The sequence below is a fragment of the Pomacea canaliculata genome, linkage group LG14 (genome assembly GCF_003073045.1).
Source record: "Pomacea canaliculata isolate SZHN2017 linkage group LG14, ASM307304v1, whole genome shotgun sequence".
NCBI classification, from domain to species: Eukaryota; Metazoa; Mollusca; class Gastropoda; order Architaenioglossa; family Ampullariidae; genus Pomacea; species Pomacea canaliculata.
The window spans coordinates 5,951,145-5,974,849 of NC_037603.1; the positions used below are offsets into that span (position 1 = coordinate 5,951,145).

The window sequence follows — 23,705 nt, forward strand, 5'->3', positions numbered from 1 at the left end:
CAGCAAACTCTTTGTGAAAAGTTAGCCTATTATGTTCGTCTATAGTAGTGAACAATTACTCCTGATAAAGTAATTAAAATTATTTAACTATGAAAGCATTATCGTTATAATGTCGATCGGGACTTAAAAGAAAATCACACCGCACCACACACACAATACGGGAGGGTCAGGCAATCTCACATATGACGAAGCAAGGCAAGTCTCTTACTGCAGAAATTCCAGCAAAATATTTTCAGCAATTATTATTTTATTTACTTCACCATCACACGGCGGTTGCTACAGTTACTCCAAGCGGGCGGCAACCTACTAGACGCATGCGCATGCGCACATCTACTTCCTGTGAGTTGCAGACGGACATAGTTCGCCGAAGAAATTATATAAGCGTGCTGTCTACTTTATTTCATATTATGGCGCCGACGGACGGCTACTGGGGGAAAGTGACATCAACTATTGACTGGTGTGAAGAAAACTACGTTGTCAATAGATATGTTGCTGAATTTTGTAAGTAATCTGCTACGGTGCCAACAATCCGTAATAACTGATGATCGGCGCGGAGAAGTTTTTGTAGAGTTTAAATTTTGTTTAGCTCGATGACAGGTGGGCATTATTGGGGGAGTTCTGTCTAAAATGATAATTCGCTTGTTTCGCTACCGCGAAGAAAAGCGGAAGCATTACGTGTGCCACAAAAAGCTTGTAACCTATACACGTGGTCACCAAGGACAAACAATAGTACTAGAGGATTGATCTTCGAAGGTGTAGAGTTACAATGTCATGCTGTTAATGACATTAAGCGAGAAGACATTAGCTGTAACTTACTGTATGGGAATATAGATATATTGTTAGTTGAATGATCCATAATCATTGAAATTAAGTTTTAGGTAAATGATGGTGTATATATAAAAGTATAATTCTTCCTGACGAGTTAATGTACCAGGTCGTTTTTTGTCACTGTAGAGTAGAGTGATGACTAGCTCCAATGCTATAGCATTCAAGTTTGCCTTAGACCTATTCATACCCATTCGTAAAACTGAAGAATGATTTTAACAACATAAATCAGGTACCAGGAAAGATATAACAGCTATGTAGTTTATGATGCATCATGCAATATTCTTGGGTAGCTGGTTTAATTGAGAAGATTTCTGCTACTACATCGCTAATCTGTAATTTTATTGTCAACTTTTAATCTGTTTCTTTGTTGGAGTCAAGACTAATTATATTCATATAAAGTAGCCTAATTTGCCTGATTTTACAGGTTGACTAGTCAGATTGGGCAATGTGGGCATGAAACATAAAGTGACCACAGAGATACAAATCACAGTAGTACCAGTTTCAAAGGTCATCAGTTATTTCACCAAAGACCATTTTGCCTTAGTCATATCACCCCACAGCCTGAGTCAAATTGTCCCAGCTATGCCCATTTCATCTCAACACTGTAAAGTCAAATCATCCCAGGACCAAAAGACGAATTGATCACAAATGACACAAGTAGCTATTAAGGTCAAATGTTATCAAAAGCACCATACATTGTTTAAACAATATAGACATGCAACTCTACATGTTTCTGTAGAAGTCTTTCTAATCTGCATGTTTGCACACATACACCTCTCATGCATGCATATAGACACAATATTTAAACAAGAGATTAAAATTCAGAGAAAAATGTAACAAACAAACAAATCAAGGAAATGCCTTTACTGTAGAGAGAAAACTTTTGTTTTTAAATTAACACTTTTACATGAAAAGTAGAATTTATTTTTATTTCAGACTTTGATTAATGAGAGTATAGATGCTATGTTTTTTTGTTTTGTTTTTTTTTTTTAATTTTTAAATTAGTGACTGAGTGGATAGGGCGCTGACATAGGAAGCCAGATTGCCTTTGCCAGTATGTGTTATTTTTTTTTTTAATCTGTTTTTACGCTTTTCTCCAGGGAACACAATCTCAAACAGCATCATGATATTTGCTCCAATGTTTTCTGTTTACTTGGCTGTCAAGCAGAATCTTGAAAAGCCTGTGATCTGGTCCAACATGAGTGTCATTGGTAAGCAAGTGCATTCAACAGTGATCATTTCTATATTATATAATCAGAGATATCATTTTAAGCAGATGCTTGTGTTAATATCTAAGTTAAACAGAGTCCATGCTCAGTAGTCACAACATAAGTAGTGGCTGGTTTTACTCTAGTAAACAATTCTCACAGAATTAAGGTTCGGCATTTCTATTATTAATGTTAAAAATGCATTAATTTATAACACTTAGGAGTTATGTCTTGTTATGGATGTCTTTTTCAAAATTAAAGTAAAGGTGTTAAACATTTTGAAACCATATGTAGCTGTTGTTCTAATTGTTATAAAACATGTGAAAATGTGAAAAATCTTGCATTCATAATATAAAATAAGATAATATAAAAATAAAAAACTACTGTAACCAAGCTAATATGGCAGTAGTCTTAGATGTTCAACATGTAATAATGTAAACAAATAAAACTAGAATTTATTTTATTTACTTGAATTATTTGTTAAAATGTCTTTTGACAATTATTTTAGGAAAGATTAATGTGCTGATCCAAATTTTCTTTCAAGATATGGGCCTGATCTTTTTGTTTCATTTCATTTTTCCTAGTGGTTGGTGTTGGCTCGTGGGCCTTCCATATGACACTCCAATATAGTATGCAAGTTAGTGAACTTGTAGCTTTATGGTTTACTACTCATTCACATAAATATATTAAATATCTTGCATAAAAGGGGATTTTAAAATATAAAGGATATAATAAAAGTTGTCTTAACATTCAGATTATTACCTAGAAGCATTACACCTTTGAACTACATGCACTCACACATGCATGTCTGGGAGCGAAAAGATTTGTAAAGGAGAGCAGTTAAGGATTATAGCACAGGGAAATGCTCCTAATTTTAGTGTCATCAGAAATTTGCTACCAAAATTTGTTTCATGATATGGTTAGCACATGTCATGAAGATTTGTATCAAAGAACATATTTCTAAAATGTCTGATTTGCAGCTTCTTGATGAACTTCCAATGATCTGGGGATCAGCATTTCTAATCTATGGAATGTAAGGGCACATACCTTTATATCTGTATTTAGCATTTGTCATTTGTCATATTTAAAGAAATAAGGTTCTTGATATTTTTTTAGCATTATTGAGTTTCAGACCTCCATTACATAGAGATATATTATGGACATTCAAAACGCATATACATGTATGCAACCTTATCTAGTTTGACATGTATGCAACCTTATCTAGTTTGAGCTAGCTCACACTCAACACCATCCTTCAGGGTTTCTTAAAAGGAATCTGACAGCTAGGTGGACAGAGGAAAAACCAGCTGGCCATCATAAAGGAAAGGACTGACCATATATATACATGACTTGGTTACTGGTAATTAAAAAATGTCTCCATGTCTATTCAGTGCCACTGTTGACCAATCTGGACAGACTGACATAGATCAGCCAGTACCGGTCAAGGGAAGGCTCAAAGGAAAATGAATGTGTCTGACATGCTGCTGAACAATTTTAGGGTATATATATATAGTATTTGTTCAGCTTATGCAGGTGGTGTATTGTATATTTATCTGACTTTAGATTCAAAGGCATGAAATCACATGGTGCTAGAAGGGTTTGTTGCAGATGTTCTGTAAACATTGCTCCAAATGTTCTGTAAGGCAAGTCAGATGTTCGGTAGAGTGGTGGTACATGAATTATTTTCCTTCATTTATCTGCCTTGTTAAAATTGTTAATGATCCTAAAAAGAATTGTGAAATTATGTAAAACGGTAAAAAGATTTGTTTATCACTGTTGCAGTCTAATGATTGAATCAAAAGAAGGCGAGATAAACAAGCAGTTGCTAGCCTTTTTGTTCTGCTATGCGGCTGTTGTGACTGCTGTGAGTAACAATTAATTCTTTCTTTTGTTGATTCATTCCACAACCATGTTTTGTGTGGTCACATCTTTCTGACCTGATGAAGATTGGAAATAAATTCTATGCACTTATCGATTATTTGTTTGTTAAGATCACATACGCACAATATAGTGCTTAAAAATTACCAGTACCTAAGGCAGCGTTTTTCAAAGTATTTTGCACCATGGACCACTTTACTAAAGTAAAAAAATATTGTGGTCCACCAAGGCCTAAAATCACTCTGTAATGTGATTTTCATATTTAAATTGCTGCATTTGTTTTGTTACAGTTGAAAACTAAATTTACTTTTGTGACAGTAGTATATTAATAAGTTTACATAAAATTACATACTTTGCAAAGTGCACATAAAAAAAGGAAGTGCACAGTGATTCTCAGATCTCTTAACTCATCATTGCCAAAAAAATATGGCTTTTGATTAAAGAGGAGTGGGGAGGTAGAATCAACCATAATAGTCCAAATCAAATTATTTTGAATAAACCTCTAATTTTATCCATGTACATATTGTGCTTTTATTCTGCTGATATCCATGCATGTGGGGTTGAGCGTACCCAATTGATAGGCAGTCATATGTATTTTTGTTCCCTGTTATTTGAGAAATTACTGTCATTTTTTAATTTCTATTTTTTGTTTTTCTTATATAGTTTGTGCATTAAGATTTGTAAGTCTAGAACTAGAATGAAATGTCATCCTAAATATGATCGTGAAAAGATATTCTGCAAAATGATCATCTGATGTAGGATCTTAAAGAGTACACTATAAAGCTGCAGTATTCTATTAATTAAAATAAAAATTTCTCTTTTAAAAAGGCACTAGCTGAAAAGGGGATCTGTTGTTTCCTTTTTATACTTGAAAAACCAGCCTGTTTTTATTTGATAAATGAATTTTTGTGTGTATCTGTGAGTTTTATGTCTTCTATATTTCTTCTTTGTCAATATTTAGTATTTATATGCATTTATTATTGTAACTCAAAGTTGTTTTGCCAATTTTACTCAGGTCTACCTTATAAATAAAAATCCAGTCTTTCATGAGGTAAGTTACCAATTTATAATTTTTAACTCCTTTATTCTTTGCTGTTACATGTGGCGTAGTTTTTAAGAACCAAGTTAAGTATAAGTTAAAATATTCTTAATGAGTAAATGTTTTACCTTGTGAAAATATCTTTAAATTAATTATACTGGCTCTTTTCTTGATGGTGTTATATGTTAATGGCTAAATCTATGGCAAATCCAATATTTACTGGCTGACTTTGGATTATTGTATTGGTTGTTTTGTTTTCCTAACAGATTGCATACGGTCTTATGGTAGCAACCATGTTTTTTGCATCTATACGAATACTGCTGTGAGTATACTCTGTTCAGTTCTTATTTTTGGAAAAAGCATAAAAAAGAAGGTCATCTCATTGAGTGGTCTCATTGAATGTCCTAGTATGTGTTTATATTTTTTTATTTGCTGTTTTTGTTGATTTGTTTGTTATTTGGAGGCTGATGATGACTATTACATCACAAAAAATAAAGTAAAATATTTAAGGGCTTAGTGCTGGTGGTGATGGATTCAGAAGTGGCTGATGAGGCCATTCTGGTCCTGTAAGTCTCCTGCATCTGGAGCATACATGAGAAGTTTGGATGTTGCCAAGTGTGGTTATTTTGGCCTTATGTGCTGTAATTTTATTTTGGTGCCATAACACATTTGGCCTCAGCTGTATGGGCTTCCTGAGTGATGGTGCTGCACCAGGTGAAGGGCCAGTTGGTAGGACTGATGTCAAGATCTTTGATGCTGGCTTTGATGTTGTCTTTGTAGCGGTTATAGCATAGTTCTTTATAGAGCAACTGCTTTGGTAGGCGACTGTCAGTCATACAGATGACATGTCCAGCCCATCTAGAGAAGAGGGTTGATGCTGGGAATGCAGGCACACCTCAAGACCTATGTCAGGAATCCTATCCTGTAAACATGAAGCATATAGCAGAGGCAGCTCATGTGAAACTGGTTGAGTAGCTTGTGTGTCCAGTGTAGACAATCCTGGTCTCATTGGCATTGAGTATTGTGGGGAGAACTACTGCATTGTAAACTTTAAGCTTAATAGAAAGGTTGAAATCAATGCTCCTAGATTTTCCATGGAAGTCTTCCATAGGCAGCACATTGTGTGGCAATTGTTTTGTTGACAGTAGAATTTGGATTTTTGCGTCACTTTCATCAAAACAATCAGATGGCTTGTGACTGGTTCAAGGTGTTCCACAACAACTGAGTAGACTGTGTGGCTATATGACTGTATTGCTTTTCAATGCCATACTGAATGCATGAAATGTCCTACAGCATTCTGGCCAGGGCAAAGGACATGTGAGCTGCCCTCAGAAGGCCATGATAGGCTCTCACACCCTCTGCAAACCCATGAACCTCTATTGTATGTTTACACATTCTTTTCTGCATTGCTCATTTTTGACATAATATTACAGATACAGATTTTAAGAATATATAATGCACATTTGACAACCTCCTAAGAGATGATGGAAGTGGGAGAGTTGATAACTATATTAATGATTGATTCATTGAATGTTGTTTCCAGGAAGTATAAGGTGAACTCACTTCTTTACCTGGTGTCTTCTGGGACATACCTATCCGGCTTTCTGTTGTGGAATGTAGACAATATTTTTTGTCATCAGTTGAGGTATGTAGCAACAGGTTTTTTATTCTGAAATCAGGAAGTGACTTCTGTTGTGTCATTTTCATTGTTTACTTGGGAGGTAAAATTCAAGCTTACTGAATGAGGTTACTTTTAATGCTCAAAGCAGTGTCAGATTTTCTTGTTTTGCATCAGTGTACAGAGTACAAATTTTTTTTCATACATAAGTGTAAAAGTACGCTGCTATGTGTGTGTGGCCACAGTTCAAGATTAAGCTATATTATTTCATATGTATAAATATGTTGTGAAAACATGGCACACATTTAAACACATACAAGAAATAAAATGATTCAAATCAGATACACAACACAATAATCTCCAAAAATGCAAACACCAAAATGTCAGGAGCAGAACATGGGTTGTTTCTATGGCAACCATTACTTAATTACAGTTACCAGTGGAACTGGGTCTGGGATCATTTCAATGACAGTACGTTATATGAAAATGCAGCACATTCAGTTGTAGTCCATGCCCTCGAACATGTAGATATAAATTTCTTAAACTCCAAGGTTACTTCCATTTGCACTAAGGCCATCATGCTAAACTTAGCAAAGCACATGATGATTCAATGTCTTCCTCTCCCAGGTCATGTATTTATTGCCCTTGCTGGCTTCTCTGGGAATCGGCTCCCTGTGTTCACCAAAAGAAAATCTTCATGAACACCTCAGTCACTTACATGTATCTCTTTTCCTAACTGGTACTCATTCAGCCACAAATACACATTCAACCACATGTAAGGGCGGTAGCCCTGGTCCGCCACAATATGTATCACCAAAGCAGATGAACAAGCTTTTTGTTTTGAATTATAAATGTGTATTTCTCTATTTGGACTACATACAAAAGGTTTGGTAGGATTTAATAATAATAAATAATAACAATAATAATAAACCCAAGATTTGTATAGTGTAAACTTGCACTTATGAGGAGAATGCTCATAGCACTTAAGAAAAAGAACAAGACATGGACAACATATGAGGGACAGAACAAACAAATAACATATGAATAATGGAAGGATAATAGTACTGATGACAAATAAAAGACAAATACAGAAAACGCAAAGAGGAACCAAGTAACGGACTGAGAATATCATGATTTGCAAAGGAAGATGAACAGGGAAGTAGCATTAAGTGGAAAAGGGGTGGAATGCATAAGGAAGAGGTATATTTTCAGTGCACAGTGTTTTCATAAAGATTTATGAAGTTTTACTTTTATTTGTGTATGACAGATGATATTTTACAGAAAGTATTTCAGATTTTAAGACTGCCCATATTTTTTAAGCATAGTGCATATAATTATAAATTACTTTGCTGCTAAAAAACCCTATGTTGATGCAGTGGTGCAGTTATAATACTGGTTGACAAGAAGAATCATTTAGTGACCAATCACACAGCAACTTTTAGAAAGATAGAGAATGGTGGAGGGAATGGTAGTGTCATTTTCTCTGGAATAAGCATGCAACATTTACAAAGTAAGAAGAATAAATATAAAGAGTGAAGAACATAAATGTAATGAGAAACCAACAGCATATAAAATTTTTTTTTCTGCATCAGATTCATTTTGTCACAGGCATTTTGAGAGATGTTGAATTCACTTGGAACAATGCAATTTCTTGCCTGTCTTTATGTTGCAGATCTTTGAGGCGTGAGCAACTCCATAGTGCAGCCACACCTTTGTTTGAATGTCATGCTTGGTGGCACATTTTGGCTGGAACAGGCACCTACCTATCTCTTGTCTTTGTGTGAGTTCATATAGGAAATTATTTTTATCTTTTTTTCACATGCACTGCTGGAAAAGGCATAGACCCATATTCACTTGTGTAAATGAAAATGTGACATTTTTTTTTAACGGCATAAGCATCAGCAAATAGAACTCAATTAACTGTCCTGTTTACTTTTGAAAATTTAACTATATACTGGTGGGTGTAGGTACATAGAAGACTCCTGCCTTTGTGCAGTATATTTTTGATGCTTCCAGTTCAGGTCGTCTTTTTGCGTTTACTTGCAAAGTCATTCCGAGTGATGGTGTCATATGGTTGAAGTTAAACTGAACTGTAGTCAACACATCCTAAAGCCAATATTATATTAATGTAGAAAAACTGTTGTTTGTTAGGTCTGTATTTTGTTTCATGCCACTTCTTGTGTTATATTAGTATTCAGGGTTAGAGAATTGGTAAAGTACGGGGGTTTGGGGGGGTTTGATGCTCTGTGATGAACCAGCACCTCACTCCGAAGTAGCTGGCCCTGTAAACAAACAAGCAAAAAAAAAAAAACAGGAAAGTAGAAAAATTCACATAAGTATTTGATCATTAAAAGCACATTATTATGAATTCATAATGACACTCTGGTACACTGTATGTTTTTAGCCATACTAATGTGATGAATTAATAAGGAAAAAGTTTGTATCATCGCATTGTTTTGTTTAGGAGTTAAATCCATAATTAATGTTGCTATGGAATGTGCACTGAATCCTCATATTGTCTGTGCAGAGCTCACACACGTTACTTTATTCTGGGGAGATCCCCGCAATTGAAGGTAAATTTTGCCTTATGACATCTTCAATGATCTGTACGTGTATAGATCAAGAAAATGAGAGAGATTGTTATGTGTGATACTTTTATTGAAGGTGGTAATATATGTCCGTATTTCCATGAATGTAAAGTGCAACCTTAGATTGTCTTTTGAGGTATATAGAATTTGTTTTGGAATTATGTTTGCCTAATACATAATTTCAAATTTGCAGTTTCTGTTTGGGTTCTGGCCTTATGTGAGTGTACCACCAGCCAGCAAGAAGCTTAAACAATGAGGAAGATTTCTGCCTTAGGGATGAGTCATCATAATCTTTGTATTGGCTGAACAAGTGTTGTCACTTAGGGCAAAAACCTGTGCTCTTTTTTATTTTGTATCTGCATTATGGAAATATGGACTGAGTAGTTTACTCATTGTTGCAGGGGCATTGATTATCAAATTATCAAAATTGTAGAAACATTTGAGTGCATTTCTGGAAACTTACAGAACAAGTTTTTTTTATTACTTGAAATCCCGTGTGAAACTGTTACTTCTCTTTACCCCAAAATATTAATATTTATCAAGACTATTAGAAATATGCTCACAAATAATTGACCAGAAATCATCACTCGTGAGCTGTATTCTTTGGGAAATATGTTCAGATTTTCCAAACAAAGGGTATTTTTTCATTATTGTAAAAGAATTACTTAAACTAGATGGTAAAATATATGACTTTCTATGAATGTTTTCAAGGCCTGGAACATTAATATAAGGCTACTTAAAATCTCAGTTTTAGAGACCCAGGTATTGAATGCATGACATTTTTTGGAGGAATCTAATATCACCTTATTGGGTGCTGGATAAATGCTCCATTTTATATATGGTGTTGTGTTGATGTACATGAATGTATTCATATGTGCAGTGGAGATAACATCACATATCAAAAATAATGTGATAGCCAAGCCAGAGCAATCAGATATATGACTTGTTGATGAGATATCTTTGCCTAGTATATTTTATCTTGTGATATGCATAAGAGTTGACAGCAGAAGGATCTACAGTGTGGAAGACATGTCTGAGGTATGTTGGAAATAGCATTTATAATATTGTGAGGATGTGGTCCAATATTGATCATGATGAGCAAACACGTTATGAAAGAATGCTTGGAAATGGTTGTATGTAGTTCTGTTGATGGGAGTCAACAAGCCTTATTTTGTAATCAAGCTAAGTGAATGACAAATGAATTGTTTTATTTCTCTAGAGATCATTGGGTTGTCCATTTCATTGATTTGTATTACTGATTGAACTTCCTGAATGGAGAGGGGATCAATAGTTCTTTAAGTGATAAAAACACATGGATTGTTATACGTGTTTTGTCCACTTAGCTAGCAGATAGGGAAGAATTTGTTATGTTGCTTAGAGCCTTTTATTAGGAAGCCTTATCTTCTGTGCAGATATTTGAAGACTAGACCTATTTTGAACTGTGACTCATAACTAGATTGATGTGATGCATTAAATGTATTGAAGTGATTACTAGAATAAAAATGTTTTGTACTTAAGAGAAATTTACTTGTGCTTAAAATAAGCAATATGGCAGTATAAACTTTTTTTAAAACTGTCAAAGATTTCAGCATATTTACCATATGCATGCATTTGATCTTTAGCACATTGAGAGGGAGGTACATTCAGCAAAGGTTGGATAGCAGGAAAACATTAGTGATTTTTTTTTTCCATCATCAGCATGTGTGTACATGTAGCAGCCACCAACTTTGTATTAACAACACTACTTGCCTTGGATAAAAGTGGCTTATGTTTATCATATTTGATCAAATTGATTGTTTTATTTGTTGTTACAGTGTAATTACAAGGACATAATTTGTTTCAGTCATTTTTCTCTTCCTTTAATATGAGGTGTTGAGGAAAGGATGGGGAACTTTTTTCCCTCTGAAGGCCATTTGGATATTTATCAGATCATTTTTGGGCCATACATAATTATTAACTGAAAAATTATATTTGGTCTATCAGTAGTTTCACAGGCCAGACCAAATTATTTCATGGACTTTATACAGCCCTGGGCCTGATGTTCCTCATGCCTGTTTTGAGATGTTACCTGGCTCATTTGTGTATCCACTTCTTACTTTATATGGTGCACCTCCTAGAAAAACAAAAATTATAAGCATATCTCATAATCTAATGTAGGAAATAGAATAGTAATACATTAATGTTAAACAGGACTTAAACCTGTTTACCCATAGGATGATCACCTTTATTTCCAGAAATACCCAGTAAACTGTGGGAAGACCTGTAATCTTGATTCAGGTATAAGACAGTATGTTGGCTTAGCATAACTCCTGTAGTTTTGAGGATTTTCCATTAGGGTAAGAAGGTCTGATAGAAACATTTATCATTTATGAAATGATTTTTTATTTCTTTCATCTTTAGTAGAAAGTGTAAAGTTATCTAAAGAAATCATCAAACTGAGAATAATGCAGCTCTGCCATTTGCCATTTTGTGATGTCAAAAAATATCCCCCAAAATCATGACTGCGCATCTAGGCGCTTTGCTGTTCTTTAAACAAGCTGAAGATCCTGGTTTTCTGCTATTTTAACTAGCCATTTGACTGCATTGTGATGCCGCAGTTTGTATATTTTTAAGTACAGATTTACCACATATAATATATGATCTATAAATCACAAATTACCACAAAGTTTTGTTTAGGGTTTCGCTTTTACAACTTTCTTTCAAGCTTTACCATATAGAGCCTATGATCTATAAATCCTAAAGAATAATCAAGTTTGCAAGTTCAAGTTATGTCCTAGTTTCTAAAACTTTTCACTATAAACAAAGTTTCCTTTTAGTGTGGTTCACATTTTGTTTTCTTTTTAAAGTTTTTTGTGCTTTAAATATGTTTGGAACTAACATTTACTTGTATTTGTGTAAATATTAATGATCATGTTTATGAAGCAAGGCTCAGTTTCAGCGTCTTCTCCACTCCCACCTCCATTTTGACATGCTGGTCAACAAATCTGACTTACTCCTAAAATAATTCTTTGTCTATATCCATGAAATGAGTATAATTAAAAATGCAAAAGTGAAATTTGGACAGCATTTCACATGGGGACAAGTGTGTAGGTTCCACTATCTTAACCCACATGTGTTACACGTGCATTTGTATGTGCACAGTCTTGCAGCTTGTGAGCCTATATGTTTAGAGTAGGAGGAAGAAAGGATGTTGGAAATTCCAGTCTGCATTCCGAGAACATGCCATGATCAGTTGTATGTACAGATGCGAGTTGTTTAGAAATGTAATCCTGCTTGTTCAAGTATTTTTTTTTTCCCGTGCTTTATATTTCTAGTGTTTTTATGGTATTTTCTTGCCTGAAGATTTGTCATAATCTCAGGAGCACTACACAAAAAGGTTGTTCGATCTGAAGCTTTTTCAGAACCACTGGTTGAATTTTTGTATTTTAAAAGAATTTCTTTCCGAAGGATATCTGTGCTTGATGTTTTCACTAATAAATCGATCTCTGAGCCAGAACTAGAAAGGTATACAAAGGTTATATATTTTTTCAGAACATATCTTTTCTTATTAGCTGTTAATTTTTCTGGAATCTATTTTTTGTTATTTATCCTACTTTCTGTTATAAAAAGCATATTTGTGTGAGTTTTGTGAAATATGCTAATGCAGCTTAAAACAGATTTGTCATCCAATGTTTTGTAAATGCATTGATTACATGCAGTTCATTAAATGACATTTTCAACAGTGTTGGTGGTTTTAAGCCAAATGTTATTCTTACCTTATCACCAGCCTTTGGAAACTATGTTAAATTCTTAGAGTGAAATCATTTTCTTAACAGCGGCCCGGTGGCGCAACGGCTAGTGCTGTTAGCGCCTGTCACCAATACAGTGAAGGTTGGCTGCCCTGAGTTCATTTCTCGTCTCGGGCATGCTGTTCTTTCTCTGCACGTGGCATCTGTTTACAGGGCAAGGACAAGCCGGCTGAAAAAGGAGGAGGGTTGGGCGTGGGGCCAGCACCCCACCCGTAAAAACAACCTTGCTACCAAAACATCGACAACAATATATAAACAATATTGGCACCAGTCATTTAACAAGTATGCAACCATAAACAAATTAAAGGTCATTATTATGAAACTTCTCAGACAGTGCATACTAAAATAATCATATAAAAACTTGCAGTAAATCAAGTCAAGGATGTGTATAGATATTTGTTATCAAGATGCTGAATGGTTTGGGTTTTTACATGTAAATTAAACAAGCTAACTTATAATAGTAGCATATTATCATCGATCTGCAGCAGTAATAACACTACAGTATATAAAGCATTAATGTAAGCTTCCTTAGTAAACTAAAATTCTACAAGTCTGGTCATTTTCATCCCTTAATACAGCTGCGAACACTAACACTGATAATAAATTGCTAAAAAAAAAAAATTTTAAAGGCATAAAGATGAAGAGCTGGAAATTCCTGAACATTTCATAGACAACACAAGCCCAAAATGTACATCTACTGGAGAGGAGCTAGTAGGGGAGGTGGATAGCTGAGTGGTTGGCACACCTACATCCACTGCCAGTTTGATACTACTGTGGTGCATCATACTTTCCCAGGTGGTTCAGCTTTTTAACAGGTACCTGGCTTCGTAGAGAGTTGGGGAAGGTCATCAAGGACAAGAAGTGCTTATTCTCACAGGTATGGGCATTATGAAGTTTCTCCTGTTATCCTGCCATGGAGGCTGAATGACCTTTTTCAAACTATACTAAGTGAACTCTGTTATTTTTGCAAGTTGGCTTGACCTCTGTCAAGATCAGAGCTAGTTCTGCTACTGCCAAAGGATGACTCAACCACCAATGACAGAAGCTGCTGGTCACATCATCTATTGGTGTCAGTACTGCATTGTAAGAAGCTCATTGTTTGCAATGACATCTGTTTGAAGTGAATCCAACTTTGATAGAATCTCATGGTGACAAAAGATGTTTGTCTGAAGACATTACTCTGCTATTGTATTAGAGAAGACAAACACCAGTTTTTAAAAAAAATCGCAATAGGCATATACTGGTATAAAAACAAAAATGGCCTATCATCCTTTAACTACCCAGATGTAATCACCTCGACGAGGAGCATGTACTTCATTAACAAGCAACTTATCAACTAATCAACCCATCGTCCCACAGTGTGAATCAATTGGCGGAAACAGATTTGTTTGCTGTCTAGATACCACAATCATGTTTCCTCTAGCAAAAAAAACAACAAAAAACAAATAAAACCAGCAATCACAAACATGGACAGCTCCATCAGCTACTTCGTCTCTCACGACCATTTCACTAGGCTTACAGACCCACGACTACGTTTAAGTCAAAACAGCAGCGTCAACGTAATTCTGCCAGAAGTACCTTTAATAATAAATACAATGTGATTCTGAACTTTTCTAAAATTATGAGAAAACAACTTTAATTTCTATGATGTTTAATGGCTTGACTTTAATCCGATACAACCTTACTACAGCTAATCTTTTGTAGCAACAATGAACGAATAAGGAGTTGATCACTCGTTCTCATGGACTCCGGAACCCAGTGAGAGTAGCCTCCCTTAACCGGATGTGGTGAGATCATGTTTATGGCGTCTGCTTTGTTACTAAGATAGCAGCATCACACAGCTGTACATTCCTACAATGTAAAATGATTGTAAATCGCAAAAATATTGGATGTGAAGCGTGTATTTGGAGGGTTTTTTCAAAAATAATGCGATAGCCAAGGAAATGTTTCGATGACAGCTATCGGAAGTAAGACTGCGGTAAAATATCTTCTGTCAGAGCACGTACGTTATTGTTGATCATTATACGATTTATTTTTATCGACGCAGTGAAAATAGAAATATTTGCCACCTTATATTTTGCCATCTTCGTGTTTGTGACTGTCAGCATGTCTTGAGAGTTGTATAACAAAGCAGCGCCATTATATACTTTAAAATAGCTTGCTACACGACCATAAAACAATAATGTACGTCATCCCTGCAGAGTCGTCAGCGTTATCAGTTAAATAGTCTTATTTTATTCTTGAAAGATATCAAAGGTGATTTAGAGTTCTTAACTGTGATAAGAGCAAGAGACCCTTTCAATGAAAGAGTTGTACACCTATCCTCCTATTCATTTGTTGAAGGAGTGCATACTGACTCATGGTTTTATTAACCATAAATATCTAATGCTTGTAGGAAAATTACCATCCTATCTCATATTGCCTAATGGGAAAAGAGCCAGTGCCTAATTTTAAATCAAAAACAAAAAATTCTGCAGATTTATTATGAAAGCTGCAGTGCATTTCCAGAGCTCTTAACCATGTTTCAAATTTTCAAACATTTCACTGTCCCCACTCCTCTCCTGCCCAAAAAAATCATATAGATACTCCTTATTTTACCTTCAAGTATAGCTTGTTACAGTAGATCAGTCAAGTTGCACAATATTCCAGTAAGAATATCAAAATATGCCTTATATAGCTTAGTTGCAATTAATTAGTTGCATACACTGATAATAAAAAAATGCAGATACTGTTATGAATGCTTGAAGTCATTATATATTGTCACTTATAGCTTTGATTTGCTATGTCTCCAGGGAATATGTAAAAGAGACGTAAAGTCTCTATATAAAAATGAAACTAGATCAGTGAGAGGTGGATTAATCCTGAAAAGTCTGACACAGCAATAAGATGGCTTGCAATGAATACAGTCATGCTGAGGCTGACTTCCTTTCACTTGCTGTTGACCTGAATGATGTGACTCTTGATGAACCCAGCTATAGCCAGCTTCGTGATGATCGTGCTGAGCGTACACGGCAGGCTATGAAGGCAAGTTTTCTTGTAGGGAGGTTTGTTTTGTAATTGTGTGAAAATGCCTTAAACCACATACCTTCTTACAAGCTATAGCATAGTAGTTATAGTGAAGTATCTATATGATTTCCCTCTTCGCAAATCTTAAGTCTCTTTACATGCCTTATCTTGTTATCTCAGCAACAAACAAAAGATGCTGTAGCCAGACAATAAACTTGTTCAAGTTATACAAAAATAAAGTATGTTTGTAATATTTAAGAAAGGTTAAAGTTTTTAGGTTATCTTATTATGAAGTTGTTTATTTATATTGCTGTGCATTGTGTAATAAATTCCACTTATAGTTAAAAGGCATTCAAAGCACTTTTTTAATTAACAAAAGCAGTTGTGATTCTTTTATTTCTGCAATTTGATTGCATGATAAACATACACTTTTGTTGTTTTGTATGGTAATCAAGATATACAGCTAAAGAATGTATACCATGCGCAAGAACAATATACTGATGGGAAAGTGTGGGGCAAAACTCTGCTATTATAATTATTGACGCTTTTCAACTTTCTTTTGTAGTAATAGTTCTTTGTGTGAGCATTAACTTTTTATTTTTCTGGTAAATTTTCAGGCAGCAGACTCTTCTCTTACTGACTGCATTTTGCCACAAGTAAGTTAATCCAGCTGTACATTGTTACGACTGTAAATCTTACATATATACGAAGTTTATATCATTATTTGTAATGTATGCATTTGAGATATTTTTTTGGTATTGATACAAATGCACGAATACACACCTGTATCCAGTTGCATGTAGGTACATGCAAATTTGTATTTTTATACATGCATGATTATTCAACAGCTTTAACGATATAAGTATTTAACGATCTTTATTCGATGAGGTCTTTAATAACAACTTTAAGTAGTCTCGGGAAAAAATAGGATTTGAAACCAGAGACCAGAGACCAGATTGAGAGGGAGATTCTAATTTGTGCATTGAGGAGATGCTAGGGCAAAGGTCAAGTAGCACGAAAAACTTTTGGCTACCTGGAAAGAGTAACAGCAATGATGTGATGATGTGATGGACTGACTTGCAGTTGCAGGACCATGAAGATTATGACGCCCTACAGGCTACAGTAGGCCTATAGTTGGAAGCAAGCGAGTGTTTTTGTGTGTGCCCGTGCATTCGTGCTAAAGACAAAGTTTTGCCTTTGGCACTGTCCTACATCAATGAAAAACTCTTTGGCGGCGTTGGAAACCCCACTCCGGTAACATAAGCATGGAATGCCCGAAACGATTCAACATCCACCCATAAATATCTCCACCTCATTCTGCGACCTCTACAATCCCCTTTGAACAGGGTCGTGTTTTCACAACATTCACCGCCACCTTTATCCAATATTTACAGTTCAATCTAGATTACGAATGATTTAGTCACAAGCTAAAATAAAGGAAAATGAAGGAGTAAAAGAAACATGAAAGCTGAAATTAGAACAACATAGCATGAAGGCTGACAAGACTTTGCATCGCTCAGAGTCACGATGTATGTGCTCCAGAAAGATTGGAGAGTGTGCCAAGGACAAAAACGTTGATGTCAGGTCGTCTGCCTGGCGTAGTTCCAGCATTCATCATGGGCTTGTGGCGAAGTGCAGGAGATGGTGTAGCCCCGGACAAACACGGTGCAGAATTAGGAAGTCGTTCACATGAAAATAGTCGTGTTTGCAGTTTATAGTTTTCTGGGTACAAACACAGCTAAGGAAGAAACATGGGTGCGGGTGAGGTTTCGAAATCTTACAATCATTAAATCCAAATCCATTGTACCGAGCGGACGAAACTTTCCAACCAAAATCTTTTGTGCTTTGGATTTTCAGGGCACTTGCAAAATGCCTTTCCCTGAACTGATTTGTGCTCAAGTGATTGCATGAATGTTTTATCAATTCTTTAATGTTAGAGCGATTGTATGCTACGCTCAAAGAACTGATAAGTCGATGTGTCATTTCCTGTTGAATCGGCTCCCTGGGTGGTTTTCCTTCTTTGTTTTCGAAGAACGACACAGAGAACCTCTTTCTAACCTTGATTCACGACTTGATTCCCACCCGCTGGGATTCATCTCATCATTTCTTAGCCCTTTCTTTGTATGAGCGACAGCCTGAAAAGAATTTGAGCAGCGGATCGATTGTTGTGGGTGGTCAGAGGTTTGCAAGGAACCGCCTGGAGAGACGTTATAGAGTTGCTGAACTCGTTGACATCTCATTCTTCAAAAGCCAACCCCATATCTCCGACATTTAAAAAAATATTTATCGCTTACTTTCTTCGCTGCCCTTTTTGTGGTCAGACACGAGCTAATCCCGATATGATAAGAGTTGCATGACTGGAACCACCGGACCATTTATTATTTTTTTTTAATGATGGAGAATTTATTCCAGCTAGTTGAAGTTTGATGGCGTACTTCACCATTCTGTCTCGTAAGCCCCAGGATGTACTTTGGAAGTCTGTTTGTCGAGGACTGCCTCCCGCCAACGTCACCCAGTGATTACGTCAGCCTTGACTATCGATCTGCAGGGGGACGTCCTCACCCGTCGCCCCCACGCCGTGATCTGAATCACTCAGCAGCGCCGCCGCCGCCACTGTAAGGAAATAAAACGGGAGGGAAGTGAAAAGAGTGGGAAGGAGTGGGTGTGGGAGGGAGCAGAGAATCAGCCTCCGTGCGCCTCCCCTGGCGCGCTTCATCGAGTCGCGCGCTACAATCCAGCAGCAGTTGTGGTTGTTGTAGTCGCTGGCTGTATGTTTTCTGTCTGCCCTTGGCAGCAGTTGTCTTCCCCCTTCTTGCTGCTGGCTAAAGTCTGCCCCAGCGTGACCTCGGTTTTGGACCTTCGTAACGTGTTGTTCGTTCCACGACACTCCCTCAAACTTAAAGATGTCGACGCCGCGAAGCTGATAGGGTAGACAGGCAGCCAGAGGGGAGAAAATGGCGTGAACATTGGTGCTGGAATCTTTGTGGCGAGTCGTGCCAGAGTGGCAGCTGTGGTTTGAACCTCCTCCACACGCGTGTTAGAGGTGAGCGTACTTACTGTATTACTCCGCTTCATGTCAGATTGCATCCCATAATAGCCCGGAGGATGGCGGAGGGAGGGGTACACATGTCAGGCGGGTGCGTTTGTTGTTTTCAGGTCATGTTCTTTGAGGACACGCAGTGTCCAGCTCCAAGGTTCCATACGCTGTTATTCATTCGGCCGCCCTTGCTGACAGGGGTTCAAGGCAAAATCGTAATGTTTACATATTGATGAAACAAACTGCGGTCTCACCATCGCGTTTACCAGTATGGTATTTGACTGTTCTATCTAGACGTATTTTTTTTAAACACAATTGCATGTTGATGTCAGATTAAGTAGTGCAGTATGTGGTTGTGTTCCCAACTATCAAGTGCACATGCTAAGGTGCATGCTGCCATCGGAACAGGGATCTAAAGGGACACAATGGGAGAAGACGTTTTCTGATTCCGGTGGTTGTCACTGCTCCCACATTTCAGGAGAAACTAGAACGATCCTCATCCACCAGGCATTTCATTTTCTCAATATTCCGCGTGCCTTTCTATGCCCTTCCCTCATTCACTATCCTTTCTATTTTCTTCGTACTAGAAAAAAGGCTAGCGGCGTGTGTACGGGCATTTGCGCGCGCTTGTGTGCGCATCTTTCTCACTGTAAGTGTCCCCCTTTCCTCCCGAGCTCCCGTGCATTTTATGTGCACGTGAACATGACGCATACATTGTGTGCACGAAGGTGCCCGCACGTGCCAGAAACTTGAGGAACGCCTGGTGCCTAAACATCGTCAGGGAGATTCGTCATCCATCTAACGTTTAATTGTTTTTGTTGTTAATTTTGTTGTTGTTGTTGTTGTTGTTGTTGTTGTTGTTTTGCTTTTAATGGGTTTTTGGTCGATTATCGACACAGCTTGGCAAGTATTTGAGAGCGTTATGGTCTCCTAAAAGCGACTTAAAGGTCTACCACAGTGCAACTCACATTTTGGGAAATACTACCGTGTATATGACTCGTTCTGGGCAAAGCAAGTTTTGTATTGTAGTAGACCTTTAACAGGCACACTTCAGTCATTCTTATGCTGCTGTGCTCTGATTTAAATTGGACAGGAATGTTCTTTGCTGAACCGCGGCTAACATTATATTGTGTTTGAGAGTCAGGCTATGTTTAATTTTATGTTTAATTGTTACCCCAACCTTTAGGTTGCTGCATGTTACATGACGACTCCTTGTGGGAACAGGCTGACGCAGTATCACAGTAGGTCCTAGTTGGATGGTTAACATTTCATTTCTGACTCTTACGGGTTAAGCGATGTTATGTGCACTTAACCCGGGCAGTTACTTCCGACATCATGTTTCTGTTTGTTGTCAATGTAGTTATGCTGATGTAATACTTGCTGGTGTCGACATAGCGATGAGATACGAAGGGGAAGAACGTCGTCACTCTTAGGAGCAGAGTTCTTCTATGTCTGTATGCGTCCGTGCGTTCTTGCATGTATGTTTGGGTTTGTGGGTGAATAATAATTTATCTTTGGTGCCAAACACATGCATGAGCGCAACGTGTGAGTGTGGGTGTCAGGGGTGGTGTGTATATGTTTTGAGGGAGACAGAAACTGTTACAGGATCGAAGAGCCAGGCCTACCAGCGCCAAGTAATTAAAAGCTGCTTGCACTTTGTCTTATCCCTTCCACCTCTCGCTGTCTGACAGGAATCCGTAGACTGCAAGACACCCTAGCAGGGAGGAGAGCCTTCAACCCCTCTCGCATGAGTAGCAGAGCCACAGAGGGCTGCTGCAATGGGTTAGACCTACACTGCGGAAGACTGTCAATGATCCCATAATTTCTGTAGGCTGAGCATAAGGCCTTGTGCCAGAAGTGCATATCCGTGGTAACGGCACAATCAGTAAAGTATGACCATGACCATCATGCAGGCTGTAACATGTCTGTCTGTGACATAGAACAGCTATGTGACAAGTCCCCCAGCGCCTGTGTACCTCGCGAAAGGTTGAAAGGCAGTTAAATTATTAACCGCATCTCTGTTATTGAGTGTAGGAAACATTGGACACATATAGCAACCGCAGTAGTGTTGTTTATTTGCCGAAAAAGACATCTATAGCCGTGCTTGTGTTGTTTATGTACAAGAACGGCTGTCATGTATGATCTTGTTTCTTGAAGCCCATCAAAGACATCCTTATACTTATTGGTGATATCTCCTTATGCCATACACCGTCAGAAAAGAGCAGTCCTGGAGATGGCTCTATACACCATGGGCTGTAGGAAATAGTCTTATTCTTGATGTCTTTCTCTCTACAGGCCGCCAGGAAAATCTGTTGTTGGTTACGTCGTTGTAGCCATAGAAATTTGGAAATAACTTTTGATGGTGGTTTTGCCATGGTTTAGACTTTAGAGGGTTTCAAACCATAATTTTGTTGGCGATGCTTCTACAGTCTCGAGACCGTTAGATAAAGCTCCTACATGCCAAGTTCTTTTCTATTTTCCTTCAACAGTTACGTTCTGATACATCTCTCATGTCTGTCACATGACTTCTTTTCAAAACATTTACATTTGTCCTCAGTCACATGTCTTTCTTATTTTGTTTGAATACTTCATAAGGTTTTGTTTCGTTTTTTTTTCTTTACCGTATTTGCATGAGATGCCCGGGTGGCGTGGAGAGATTTACCTGTGTGCGTATATTTCATGATTTCATGAGGGTTACTCACCTGCGTACGTATATGTCATGAGGGGGTCATTTACCTGTGTACGTAAGTCAAGAGGGACTCTCACCCATATTCGTGTAATAAGTGGATCATTCACCTGTACACCTATCACGAGGGGTCATTTGCCTGTACGTCAATTACGATGAGTTGCTTATCTGTGTACGTTCCAGGAACGTTGTGCAGTCAGCCGTGACCAAGCTGCAGCAGTGTGCTTGCAGAAGCGCTGGCGTGGCCAGGTGGGACGAAAGCGATACTTGGAGAAATTGCTGGAGAAATTTGAACAGGTAAGCAGTAGGTAGTCCTGTTCTTGTCAACGTCTCTGTCTCTTTCTATTTCGTGTCTTTCTCTTGCCTGTTGCTTGTCTGTCTCGTTTTCGTTTATTCTCTTTACCCACAAACCATTGCATTTTTATCAGAAAACTGTTGGGTAATATCTGGATCGTTGTTTTGAAAGACGTTTAGAGGGCTCTCCAGTTATTGAAGCTTCCCTCGGGGCTCGAGATGTAATGAAGTTCTTTAGCTAAAAATCTGTCCTAGTCCAGCATGCAGTTTTAGAATTCGTTCAATAGCAGTATAGGCAACTAGCTTCTTCGTTTTCATCAATCATCATCATCATCTAAATATTTATGACGGACATACCTCCCACTGACGTAGGAAAGTTTGGCATTTACCACCCTCTCCTCTAAACAAAAACGCATGTGTCAGTTGTGGTCCACTTCTCTGGACACATGGAGCTGCGTGTACACGTACCAAACCTCCGGTCACCTCGCTCAGGACGTGGAACAGTCTGCAAACTACAAAATTATGATTGACCTGACTGGGGACGTGGACTAGAGTCAGCAAACTACAGAATTATGATCCACCTGAGTAGGTACTTTAACTATAGTCGGCAAACCACAAAATTACGATTTGCATGACTGGGAACGTGGAGCTAAGTACAAGGCAGCATTGGCGTTGGCAGTCTTCCTCGGATGCTCACAGGTGACGTGCATAAATGGATGTACACAGTCTCAGCATCGAGGTTGTTAGTGTTTGCAGGTGGCAAACGATTGGTGTTCCAACCGCTTAGCGAACAAGGAGTGAGTGGTAAGCTTGTCGGGGAGGAAAAAGCCAATGATGCGCCAGTAACTCTAGCTATAGAAAATGGACATTGATCCGGTTTCCCAGTCGTAAGTGAAAGACTGGCCTCGCTCTGCTTTGCATAGAGAACCGATAGCGAAAAATAACCTTCGCCCACTAGCATTAGCAAGGGAGCGGGGAGGGAGAGAGTGAGACTGTGCAGTGACAGTAATGTTAGCGATTAGTGATCCTGGTGCAATTTCATTATCCTCCCTGTTGCAGACGGGAAATCGACGTGTCATTTTTCTCATCTTTCTCTTGATGGGGAAGGTAGGCGGTGATGACGGTAGGCGAGAGAGATATTCAGTATTCTCCGGTGGCAATAATTTTCTGTAGGACTGTGACTGCCTGCTGCATGTGAGCTGATGGATGTAATAAATATATCGTGCAGAATAAAAATCCTGCGGGTGTTTGTGTGTGTGTGTGTGAGAGAGAGAGAGAGGTGGTGTAGAATTTTCGCGGAAAGTATATTGACAAAACTCGTTTCATAAGTGTTTATGGGAAAGTACTTATCACAGAAGCTCCAGCAGTCTTGGTCATTAAGAGTGAGGTAATACGACCGTGTCCATTATGATAACAGCAGACTACCCTCGAAGCACTCGTAGAGTGTCTACAACTCTACATAGTGGGTATCTTATTGCTTGACAAACTGTAGTGACAATGCGTCTTTAGAGTAGTGATGCTGACACTAAAATATCTGTAGAGTAGTGATGCTGGAATAACAGTCTATAAGGCTGCGTATCAGTAAGTTGATGTTAGAATCCCAGCATTAAAGATCAGTATTTTTCAGTTTCCCGTCGTCCAAAGAGCATCCTTCATAATTTTTTAGACGGTTTTTTTTTAGGGGTATGAGAGTGGAAGAAGATGACACAAAAGAAGAGCTGTTTTGAGGCTAAAG

General features: G+C 37.8%; 2 protein-coding genes across 2 annotated transcripts in view; both read left to right on the top strand.

The window, feature by feature from the left end:
* The first annotated feature begins 339 nt into the window (after window positions 1-339).
* On the top strand, window positions 340-10,848 carry LOC112555417 (alkaline ceramidase 3-like). Its single transcript, XM_025223800.1, has 11 exons — window positions 340-501; window positions 1,929-2,039; window positions 2,621-2,673; window positions 3,017-3,069; window positions 3,819-3,900; window positions 4,930-4,965; window positions 5,220-5,275; window positions 6,497-6,598; window positions 8,244-8,351; window positions 9,099-9,144; window positions 9,353-10,848. The coding sequence occupies exons 1-11, from the start codon at window positions 408-410 to the stop codon at window positions 9,413-9,415; spliced, it is 804 nt and encodes a 267-aa protein (XP_025079585.1). The 5' UTR covers window positions 340-407; the 3' UTR covers window positions 9,416-10,848.
* A 3,897-nt stretch (window positions 10,849-14,745) lies between these two features.
* Window positions 14,746-23,705, top strand: part of LOC112555846 — a 34,017-nt gene continuing 25,057 nt past the window's right edge. Inside the window, exons 1-4 of the mRNA XM_025224387.1 lie at window positions 14,746-14,949; window positions 15,740-15,971; window positions 16,571-16,609; window positions 21,860-21,973. Coding sequence (XP_025080172.1) covers window positions 15,834-15,971; window positions 16,571-16,609; window positions 21,860-21,973 — 291 coding nt within the window. The 5' untranslated portion in view covers window positions 14,746-14,949; window positions 15,740-15,833. The remainder of the gene's footprint in view (window positions 14,950-15,739; window positions 15,972-16,570; window positions 16,610-21,859; window positions 21,974-23,705) is intronic.